Source organism: Wolffia australiana, chromosome 16 (genome assembly GCF_029677425.1).
Source record: "Wolffia australiana isolate 7733 chromosome 16, ASM2967742v1".
In the NCBI taxonomy this organism is placed as follows: Eukaryota; Viridiplantae; Streptophyta; class Magnoliopsida; order Alismatales; family Araceae; genus Wolffia; species Wolffia australiana.
In genome coordinates, this window is record NC_135850.1 from 10723828 (window position 1) to 10736190 (window position 12363).

The 12363-nt window shown below is 36.8% G+C and overlaps 1 protein-coding gene across 2 annotated transcripts; it reads right to left on the bottom strand.

Moving 5' to 3' along the window:
- Positions 1 to 1569: 1569 nt before the first annotated feature.
- LOC144713863 (Transducin family protein / WD-40 repeat family protein) lies at positions 1570 to 8333 on the bottom strand. Of its 2 annotated transcripts, none has more exons than XM_078588581.1 (14): positions 8216 to 8333; positions 7664 to 7732; positions 7520 to 7573; positions 7270 to 7376; positions 7074 to 7152; positions 6518 to 6712; positions 6327 to 6425; positions 5368 to 5536; positions 4502 to 4605; positions 4230 to 4369; positions 4072 to 4144; positions 3434 to 3546; positions 3032 to 3149; positions 1570 to 1805 (listed from the first exon to the last, which is right to left on the bottom strand). In XM_078588581.1, the coding sequence occupies exons 2-14, from the start codon at positions 7706 to 7708 to the stop codon at positions 1677 to 1679; spliced, it is 1425 nt and encodes a 474-aa protein (XP_078444707.1). In that variant the 5' UTR covers positions 7709 to 7732; positions 8216 to 8333; the 3' UTR covers positions 1570 to 1676. The 2 variants fall into 2 exon arrangements, with proteins under 2 accessions (XP_078444707.1, XP_078444708.1); XM_078588582.1 differs by having other exon boundaries at positions 8212 to 8326.
- Positions 8334 to 12363: the final 4030 nt, after the last annotated feature.

The window sequence follows — 12363 nt, forward strand, 5'->3', positions numbered from 1 at the left end:
TGAGAAGAAAATTCAATTCCAAGAAATCACTCAATGATCTTTTACAGAGATGGTCTATTTATAGGGCTTGGAGGAGAGATAAAATAATTTAAATTTCATAAAATGCATAAAAAAACATATTAATACAACATAAACTTTAGAGTCTGAATTTCCTGTTTACGATGATGGTGTGTCATGATTCAGGTTGTCTCTCTTAAAGGGGTGTATTCACTTCTGATGGTGGGCCTAGGGTAGACATGGTTGTTCTGTTCTGTTCGTTTTAAATGAAAAAAAAAATCGCATAAAAGAACCGCACAGGGCCTTGTTCTTTTTTATGTTCTTTTTTAAAAAAAAACGAACAAAATTCGCACATTTGCACAAAGCAAGCAAAACAACCGCACACGGGTCTGTGCGATGTTCTGTTCAAATTTGTTTTTGTTCTGTTCGGAAAACTAAACAGAACGAACAATTCGCACAAAAAGAACCGAAGGGCTATGTCTAGCCAAGGGCATGTGCCCTACTAAGTCCCTTGTTGGCATTCCCCATGGAGAGTCTAGTCTTGGTTCTAGATGGCTATTGTGTATTTTTGGTCAAGTCAATGCATACTTTGACTAGGCAAAAATCCATTAGTACTCTCTAAAGACCAAAAAAACAATAAATTTAGCATTCATCAGTTTTATCCGATTTTGAAATTTCTCTCTCAGTTTCTAACATTTTTAGTGATTATTTGGCATTCTAATAATACATGCTGAATCAATTTTTTTTTAAAAAAATAACATGTAAAGGTGAGTAAATGAAAATGTCAGTGGTTGATGATTGAGTGGACCAGGCCATGGAACAAAAAAATAAGACTACATAATATATAAGAAACATCATTGAGGGAATATTCCAGTTAATATTTGAAACTTTTTCTTGAGGATCCTGCGAATATAGAGTGGATAGATTACTTTGCAGATTGTGTATGTGGACCTATGGTGATCCAATGCTTCAGCACATCTGTCTTGATCTTCACAATCACAACAGAAATCTTTACGTATGTTAGAATTTAGGGAGAAATAGTGGGGTTTGCCCCTTGGGAGAGAATAGCCATATGTTTTTATTATACTATGCATATTTTAAATCCTTAAATAGAAAAATTATTTAGATCCACATACTACGTAAACTTTTATGAGGACTTTTCCCTGAAATAATAATAATATGATAAAATCACCAAAACGTTAAATGATACACATCTATTCGACCATTTAAGCATCTGTCTTCATGCTTGAAGAATTTAATGGTTTAAGAAATTCCAATATAGGCGCCCGAACTGTCATAATCACGTGAACAGATGATGCTAACTAGAAAAAAATAAACCCAAGTAGCAAAGTATCCTATTCAAAGAAACAAAGAGGTCGATGAGTATGAAAACCCAACGTTGAATTCTAATTGAAATAAAGAATATGGCCTGAAAGAGTCATGTAAAGTACCTAATTTGGATATTACTGTCAAATTACAATAACCACAATGAGCAAAGTAAGCGAAAAGATTGATTATTAGCGCACAAAATTAAGGGTTGGTAAGTTAGAAAGACATCTGTACACACATCCGGTTTCAAAAGAGGCTGACTTACCACAACGTACTTAGTACTGAGGTAAAAAATCCGAAAAAAACACTCAAAGCAAGAAAAGATACAAAACAGGACAGATGAAAAATCATCAATCATTTGAAGGAAGAGTGCTGCCAAGATTAGTGGGCATCAAAATGTTGAACCCATCGGCTGCAGTAGACATGAGCATCCCAGGAATTTGCTGGTGCCAATGCAGCTCCTTCAAGTCTTTTTGGCCCTGCTCATATCACATGAACTCGTATTGACAGATAGAAAAAATGAAAGAAATCATGACAAATGGCAGCTTTAAATTAGTACAAATTTTAATAGAACACCCTTATGCCGATCCATTCACAGGTTGGGCAAGAGATGGATGGATGATGAGTATACAATCCCCAACCTCTGTCAAGGGTATTTTTATCATTTGTCCTTTGTTTAGCTTTCAGGACCATTAAAATTTGTAGGGTGCTACTCTTTGGATAACCGACACGGCACTGGATATCGGATTACGATATCAGTAACAGTTTAGTTCAACAGTCGTTCATAACCAGAAAATCTGTTATCTGTTAAGCGATATCTGTCATCGTTATCAGATAACAGATGACAATAACTTTACATACATTATCGGTAATCAGATCCATTACCCGTGAGGATTACGCATTTTTGCAATTTTTGTGTTTTGATATCCAATATCAGCAAGGATAAGGGAAAACGAGTATACTTATGTACTAAAATGTAGAGGGAGTAAGCAAGAGCCCGAGCAAGAAATCAGAGAGATCAAAGAAAGAGAGAGAGAGAGAGCAGTAAACCGAGCAAGAAATCAGAGGGTTCAGAGAGAGAACGAGAGAAAGAGACAGTCAGGGAGAGAAAGAGCGAGCCAGAAATAGAGGGAGTGAGAGTGAGCGAGCGAGAGGGAGGGCAAATAAATGAGAGATAGAGACGGAGAATGAGAGAGGGAGCAGGAGAACGAGAAAGAGAGAGAGTATGAGAGCCAAATAGAGAGGGACAGAGGAAGAGAGAATGAGTGAGAGAGAGAACAAGCGAGAGAGCGAGAGAGAGTGAGCGACAGGAAGAGCGAGAGAAGAGAAAGGAGAGAGAGAGGAAAAGATGGAGCAGGATCGATTTGCATCTCTTAAGTTTCCTTCACTGTATCCAATAGTGGTTATCAGATTGTCGTAATCTTAATCCCCCTAGTGGTTGTCAGATTTTTTTTAATCCGCTTAATGATATCGGTCTCCGGTATCGTTATCTGTATAACGATATCCATTATCGTTATCCATTCTCTATCCCACCAACATTACCCTTTATTGATATCTGTCACCGTTATAGTCCACATTTCTGAATTTCTTGGATAACGGATAACGTGATATCTGATAATGGAAATTGGATGCAGATACCATTAGTAGCACCCTACTGCCGTGGTCTCTAAAAATGCAGTTTTGAAAAGGGCAGACGGGATTTCACCTGGTGAACAAAGAGCAGCTGAGGCGGCAAATTTTCTGGAACATTCACTCGGTCCTTCATGCTATCTTTGAACTCAGCTTCATCCTCCTCGTCTCTCTCCAGAGATAAGTCCCATACACTGTTCAAATCAGAAAAATTGTCATAAAATTGACCTATACTCATCAGGGATTATAGTAATTGGATAGTCTCATAACACATTCTTTTTAGAAAATTAATCATTAATTTCAGCTATACTCGTTAGGGATGTTAATCATGGGATAATTTTTTTCGAAAGAATAGTGAGAGGATAGTGATAGTCCTATGTCACGTTCATTTCACAAAAAAAATCATTAAATTCGACTATATTCATTAGGGCTCATGTGTGGGCTTCATTCTCATGGAATAGTGAGAGGAGGATCATACGTTAATTGGTTATCCGAAGAAGTGACAGCCAGGGTTGAAGACTCGTGTGGGCTCCATTCAATTGATGTGATAGGATGTTTATGATATTCAAAGTGCGCCACAACAGCATCTCCCTGCATATCGACACAGTAGCCAAAAGTAAAATGAGCAGAACTCTTTTCATCACAAAACACTTTTTTTGTTATTTTAGAAAAAATTCCAATTCACATAACCATCTCAAGTGGAAGTACATTGGATATGTCAAATCAATTCTGACAACATCGTGATTTCAGAATTGTGTTCACCTCTCTAACTTTTGTTATTCTCCAATAGGGTTCAGCATCAACGGTGATGATGAGTTGACGATTGTCTTTCGTCCAACCCCAGTTATGGATGGCAATGACACGGACGAATTCGTCAAACGTGAAGTTGATGAGTTGCAGATGACGTTACCTCATTGTCATCATCATCCAGTTTCAGAAATTCATCATCATCCTCATCATCCAACCTTTAATTGCCATTGTCACTCATCACGGCCACCCATCGAAAATGATGATGAAATTAGGATGACAATGACAACAACTTCGACATTGTCTGCAAATCCTACACTGATTAAAGATATAAATATTTAGGGAAATACATCATAAAGCAAACTGTACCTGGATTAATCTAAGATCTCGCACTGAAATGTCTCCGTCATCACTACCAGAAGCCAGCATGCAGCTAGCAAGTCTATCAGTTAAGAAATGCACATGGAATCAGCCTTCAAGATTATGGTTTTTTAAGAATATCCAAACTATGAGAAGGTTAAGTAGACCTATTCCATGAAATCACGTTGACGTCTGATGCATGTGCCTCTATAGAAATTGCTGGCGCTCTTCCTATACGAACATCCCAAATAGCAATTTTTTTATCAACCGAACAGGATGCAAAAACGTCAGGCTCTGTAGGGCTCCACTGTAATACGCCAAAGAGAGAGACCAATGAGATCAATGATTGGGATTTTATTTTTTCAATGAAAATAAACAGAAGGAAATTATTTTCCAATTTACAGTAAAAAAAATTGGTAGAATCAGAACACAGGAAAACCTGAAGATCTTCGACACTGGCTGAATGCCCAACAAATGCGTTCATATCCACATTCCATGTCCCAGATGAAGGTTCCCAGAGATGAATCCGACTATTACAGGCACCTTCAGAAAATCACAGTTAGGTGCGCAGAAACACATCCTTGAATAAAATAAGTAAAAGAAATTATGCCACAAATTTATAAACTGGCAACGAAAAAGAATGTAAAAAATATAACAAATGCAACGATAGACTATACGAAGGGAAAAGACCGAAATATCCCCTGGGAGAATAAACAGGGTTGGGGCTTGATAAGAATCTCTGGAGGAGGGATAAGGATCTGACGAAGTCTTGCCAAAGCAAGAGGAGACGCAAGACTGTCTCCGCACGTGCAATGTGACGCTGCACGTGCAACCTTTCTAATAAACGTGGGGGTCTCTATATAAACGAAGGTGACGGCATTCTATGGGGGCATCAAGAAGCAGTTAAGCCAAGAGAGCAGCGACTGGAGATTCTCCACCGACAGTCTGATCCGGCCGCCAGACTCCAGACCTCAGTTAGGACTTCAATTCCTCGTTATTTTTTCTACTATTCAAATATTGTATGCGACATCATCCTTCTACTGGACGATTGGATCTCCTTATCGGCAATTCATTATATCCAGAGATCTCGCATTTCCAATCTCGTATTTAATCCATTTCCTATATTTCGAGATCTTGATAGTTAAGATTACTCCGGTATCTTAATAGGGCTCACATCGCACGACGATTTTGGAAGAGCTACCTCCATCAAATTGCCAAAGAGTCCACAGGAAAGACAGAAATATTTACATGGTATGTCAAGATTACAACTACAGTGGATAATAAAACATATAAAAGGCAGCATACCAGAGAGAAGCCTTCCAGCGACAATGGGACTCCAATCTAGAGCAAAACCTTCGGTTTTGTGCCCTCTAAACCTGATCACTGGAGATAGATTGTGAACTGCAGCGGGTGCATTATTCTTCTCAGCCTCTGATTCAGCCAATCTATTCATAAGAGAGCTCAAGTCCCAAACCTGTATTTTAAATAGAATTCATGAAGAAGTAAACGCAATGGTGTCAAGATAAATGTTGTAAAATTGCTCTGGTTTAATATGGTGCTTTGTATAGAATTGTATCCCTCTAAATGCCTAAGGCAGAGAGATTGAAGGGTAATAGACCATTTATAGCACTATTTTCCTGGTTCTCAGGGTGGCGGGATCACATCGCTCTCTTCTCTGATTTTGAGCGAGCCAAAATATATAAAGTGATGCAGCCTTCAGATGCACTGCACTACGATGGAAATCCATAAGCGATATACCAGAATATACAGCATATGGAGAATATATAGATAGAACAGAAGAGAAGACAGAGAAAGATATACCCAGATTTGGATACAGCTCCAAGCCAGAAAAAAAACTTTGCTACGGCTTTCATCGATGAGAATCTATGAATTACAACGGGTATTTATACAGTTAAACACAGGCAGTCGGTTATCATCTGTTAGAGACGAATGTGTTTTATTACATAACCGGCTTTAGGTTTATTCCAAATTCATTTAGATTAAGATTTAATTTTTTGGGCCTAACGACATTTATAATGGAACTATTTTCGCGTAATCAGCATTAAAACCAGTTATTCGCTATTACTTCACCGAGATTTTCCTTTCTCAACCCTAATTGAGTGACAGCTGCCGGGAAGAACACTGCGACTGCAGTGTTTGCCATAAACTCTTATTGATATCAAGAAAAAGTTACAGCTGTATGCCACCTTTACGACTTATGCGTGTTCGATCAGAAAATACATGAAATTACAAAATAGTAGAACCTGAACATAGCCTTCCTCTGACCAAGCTGCACATATGTGTGGCGTCTGAGACATCGAACGGATCCGATTTACGCAGCCCTCGTGGGCAACTTTTTGCAGCTTTAAAAGAAAACATACAGAGAGGTAAAACAAATAGCCAACATCTAATATTCGATAGTATGATAGAAGAAAAATATCCAAGGTTTTCTCACCTTTAAAACAGGCTGAGATTTTTTGTTGCTATCATCTTCATCTTCCTCATCGCTGCTACTCTCACTCTCCATGTCAGAATCATCATTATCATCATCATCATCATCTTTGGATGGCTTTGGTACCAAGTCACGCTTCTTGCCAACAATATTCGAGAGCTTATACAAGCTGATATAGTTCCATGATGCCTTCTCAGCCTGGATGAAAACCATGGGTGTCTTGATAAATAACAAGATGAATTGAAGAATCTTATCAGCAAAAGTAAAAAATTCTTGGGCGATCGTTCATCAAGAAATGAAGATGAAGTTTCATCCTAGAATGTGATACAAACCTAATCCTCTACTAGGCATATTTTTGTCATTTGGATTTAGCTTAAGTACCCTTGAATAAATGAAGTCTCCAAGCCGGAATGGATATTCATCCAATTCAACAGGTTCTTGACGGCCCTATGTATTTGAAGGGAAAATACTCCCAGAGCGAAAATGACAGAAATGCCCCAGATAGGAGTTTGAGATCCTAACAGAGAGTAAAGGAAAACCCCATGATAAAACAATTTACCTGAGTTCCAGCAACACCATAAATAGTATGCGGAAATTCAGTCCGGATTAGTCCCAATGAATCACGCAAGATGTCAAAACTGAAATAGATTTAGACAGACATTTTAACATTTGTAAATTAATAAAATTAGTGTAAAAATAAATTAATATTTAGGATTTTAATCCAAGAAAAGAAAATTCCTTCCAAGACCGCCAACCTGAGACATGGCCAACCAATATCAAAGGCTCGGAGATAATTGTAAGCAGAAGGATCGCACTGAAGCTCTTCCCCTTCTTCAAGCTTGTCCACACCAGGTTGCCAAACCTGAAAATGGAAGAAAAATAACAGTTACTGACTGAAAAAAAAATATAATACTACATTGTCAAACGTTAAGAAGAAAGCTAAAAAATTAGATAAAATCATAATTCCCTAAGTCGTGCAAGTGCAACCGTAATCATAATTCTTACCTTGGCAGAAACATTAGGTGCGGAGGAAGAGGAAGCGCCTTTCTTGCTGGAATCCTGAAGGAAAAAAAATTCTGTTAAAAGACAATTAAGGGCAAAAACATGGCAATAACCAGCAGTGAAGAAGGAAATTGGAAGGAGTAGCACCTTCTTCTTCCTCATCTTCTTCGCACTCTTAAGGCTGCGAACCATCTTCTCTCTGAGAAGATAACACGCCTGGAATTCACACATATAACTGCAATTAGTGGAGCTAGATTTTATATTCAATGTTTAGCGACAAAGAAGGGGACATGAAACTTTGGATATGTGAAAATATGACATGGTCGAAATACAAATATTACTGAAAAGAGCAACGACAGAAAGACATGCGAACACGATATTTCCGCTTCAAAATCGATCGTCATTTCAAATAGAACTTTCAGCAGTCGAACTAAACAATGGGTACTACGCAAACTCAATTTTAATCAATCAAGAAACAATCCAGACTACCGACGTCAAGCAAAAAACCACTTTGAGTGAAAAAACCTTCCGAAACAATCAAGCAAACAAGACTTCATGATCATCAAACGAACTACCCAGGATACCGGGGGACGCAGAAAACAAATGGGCATGCTCGAAATCGCCAGTCAGATAAGATAAGCTGAAAATTAAACGCGCTAAGAAACCCAAAAGACCCATTGATTGAAGAGCAATACCCACTTGCTGAACGCAGCAGATAGTGAGGAAGACGATGGTATAGTCGATCAAGGTCTCTCTGGAAGGCGCCGGGAGACGAGAAACGGCGGCGGGAGAGCAAGCTAGTGATTGTCAAGGTGAGGATTTTAAACCCATTGTTCAATCCCCTCTCCCAATGTTAATGGGCCAATCAAGATCCAGCCCATCAAGGTGGAAAAAAAACTTGTTCACGATGGTATGGGTTAATTAAATGCTGTAATTCATAGGGAATGTCCGTCAGAAATACATTCAACATCTCGTGTCCGGAAAAATCGGGACGGTGTCTAATATTGGATATCGGACCGGAAAAAATACACTTATTAAACCGTAATATATAGGACAAATTTTAATAAACACTTATTAAAATTTGTCCGATATATTACGGTTTAATAAGTGTATTATAATTTGTGTGGCAGGTGAAAACGGAAATCGGGAATGGATATCAAATGGGTAAGGGCAAGACAAAAATTGGATACCAGATATCAGGATATCAGAAGTGGTATCCGGATATCGATAGCTGATATCAAGAGGAAAAATCAATAATTATCATGATTTCATATGATTTGCATTAACATCAACAAATGTATTTATTATATTATTATCTCGTTTAATATATACACCTCAAAAATTTTGTTTTCTTCCATATGGGATAATAGGATTCGCAGTTCAATATTAAACTCCTGATCCTATTGTCCCATATGGAAGAAAACAAGAATTTCAAGCTGTATATATTAAAGGAGCTACTACATTATTCACAAAGCTCTCTGGTGACCTGCTAGCCCATAGATTTCCTCTCCAAACTATGCCATGATGACAGCTATAATGAATTATATTTATTTTTATAACCTTTCTATGTTGGATATCAAAATCCGATGTCCAACTCTGATATTCGATATCATCATCCTTCCTGAGAGACTGGGACGGAGGACGACATCGAGACGGATCTCGATATTGGATATTACTGCTGTAGCAACCGATATCTGATATCCTCATCCGATATCCAGATATCAAAAAATACGGATGGCGGAAATTTGATTTTTGGTATCCGATAGAGCATCTGTCCCAATACTGTAATCCGATACCGGTATCAGGATGAGCAATCCCTAGTTACTACTAGGGTTTTACGGTCCTGGTCAAGTCTAGGTCTTTAGCGAAGACCTAAACCTTACCTAAACTTTGGTCCAGTTCCGGTCTGCTCTTTTTTGGTCCTGGTCCAGTCCGAACAGGTCAGGTTTACTAGTCAATGTCAAAGTCAAAATAGAAAATTATGGTCATGGTAATGTTAAACATCCACTACATCAAAGTGGGTGCCCACAAATGGTCAAATATATGGTATGTACGCTGAGCTCAATATAAACCTCTACGTCAAGTTGGATATTATATTTTTAGAATTTTCGCAATATTAAATAAATATCAAGTAATATATTTCCCGTTTGGGTCCGGTTTGACCCTTGGACAAACCAGTCCACCCTCAAACGGAGGACCTATGGTCCCGGTTCGGTCCGGTCAAACTGGTCCTCGGGCCTAAATGTCCAACCCTAGCTGTAAATACTTGATCAAAAGAAGTGTGAGACAAAAATCATGGGGTATAAATCTAAAATTTATCGTCAGAATATTATACAAGTGTAATAAAATTTATATGTTGGATAGCAGAAAATCTGTATTTGATATCTGACATCGGCATGCAAACCTGCATGGCGATATCTATATGGGATGGATAGTGATGATTGGATTTACGTAATTTGCAACCAATACCTGATGAAAAAGCCAATATTTGGGACGGATGTTGATAAAAGATTTTGGTACCGTAGCAAAAGATATGTGATGTTAGGATTCGATATCCGGATGTTGGCTCTAGCAGATATCAGTTTTCCCCGATCCAAATATCTGATTTGTCATCTAAACCAATGTAGGTATTTGTTATAGGAATCTGGCACTGTAAACACTACTGAAAATGCTAAAACTCTTAATGAAAAAAAGGCTTGCTCTAGCTAGTAGGAATTAATCGAATGCTGTAAATACATGAGAAACAAAAATGTTAGAGAAGATAGTCATGAAGCAAGCATCTTGATAAGCTTGTATAGTTTCAATAGGAACATGGCCCAGTAAAGCTTCATGATTTTTCAATTAATAAAAGTTAATATTTAAATAAACTGTTAGTTTTCATTTGAAAATTATTTTTAAAACAAAAGCAACGTGCAAACCTATCCAATGATATAATGTACTATTAGGTGAGGTTGGAAAAAGTTTTTTTCCCACCGCCTTTCCTTAAAAAGCTCGTGAATAAGTATTTTTCCACAGCTATCATGATCACATTTATCATGATTTATGTAACATTAATTTAGTGGGGGTGGTGAAAATTTAGCAGATGTTTTATCTATCTCGAAGCTCAAACAATATTTCTTTCAAAAGACATAATACCAGAAAATAAAATTGCATGATTGAGGTAATTACTTCAGAAATTATCAATTTAAATTTCTCTACTGTCAAATCCTTTTGTCCTTTATAGCTTCATTTTATCTAGAATTAGAGTATTTTATTATTAGTCATCAGTTTATTTTAAAATAATAAAGAGGTCAACCATAACACAAAGCTTTAGTGAAATTTTAAATATACACTTCACATTCCTATTGGTTCTAAAAATATTTAATGTATTTTGCACTAGTTTGAATGATATTGGCCAATTATGTAGATTAGATTCGACATTGATTTTATGTGCCAAATTTTAAGGATATTAACTTTATCACGCCATTGAAAATTTCATACACAGTATTTTCTATTCAAATATCTTGATTCCTTTTTATACTCTGCATTCAAGGGTTTCAATGTAGCGCCCAGTGGTATTCTAAATGTAAATCTATAAAAGTACCTACAGGAAGTCATTTAAAATTCCATGCATAATACGGTCTAAATTTTTCCTCCATTGGTCAATTCACGTGTCAGATTGCCAATGTGCCAATGGAATCCTCAAATTCCTTGAAGATTATGATTCATATTTTACATTAATCATCTCAGTCTAACATGTACTTCAACTATGTCGTATGATTATCCAAAAATTAGCATCCTTTTCCACTTCTTGGCTGCTTATTTTTGCCATCCATCCATGCATTTTTCAAACTTTGATCTTCATAAAGACGATTGTAAAACAATGATCAAATTATATGTGCATGCTTTATTGTTCCTTGAATGATATGGGTGATAACACACATTCTTAATGTGTTAATTTGACAACATTTACATGGTTATTATCATTTAAGTTAAACCATACGTGTGTTGGCAAGCCTAAGATGATTAAAACTATATTTACAAGGATGTTTTCAATTTTATGAATTTTAGGTATTTTTTTCCTGATATTGAGACAATTTCTGAAATAAAATTAATTTATGGTTTAAAATATTTTTTGATTCAAACATATTTTTGACTATATTTTATACATTTCACTCACAAATATATGATTTTTTCATCTGAAAGATCATTTATTTATATTTTCAGATTTTTATGTAATTGTATATGAAATTATAAAGGCATTTTGGGGATTAACTGGTGTGATCTGAACCACAATGATTGAGTCACTAATCATTGCCAAAAATGTCATTATGTCATCGTAAATGGTGATGCCATAGGACCAATGATGTCGAACAGTTTTCTTCTTTAATATTCCAGAGGAGACGTTGCCCATTCAGAAAAAGGTGGGACTTAATGTAGAATAAATGTGATTTCAGATATCAAAAGAGAGGAATGAAATATCATTTATCTTATTCTTTTTATTCCTTTCGACTAGTCAAAAGTTATAATGTCAACCCGACATGTCATAAGACACACGACATCACGTGTACATGTGGCACATGTATGCACGTGGTGCTGATGCATCCAAATATCATTGGCACTTAACAAAAGCACATGCACATGGCTTGTGCTGATGCGTCACCACCTCACATATCATATTATTACTACTTATAATAATAATATTATTAATGTTTTTTGGCTTTTCCCTACAAGGATATGTGTCAGGATACAAGCCATCGATCTAAGATGATGCAGAATAATCAGGGCCAATGATCACATTTGATGCCTAACTATATAAAAACCTTAAAGGCAATGTGGCAGTGGCAATGAGAGCGAGGAGAGGAAAT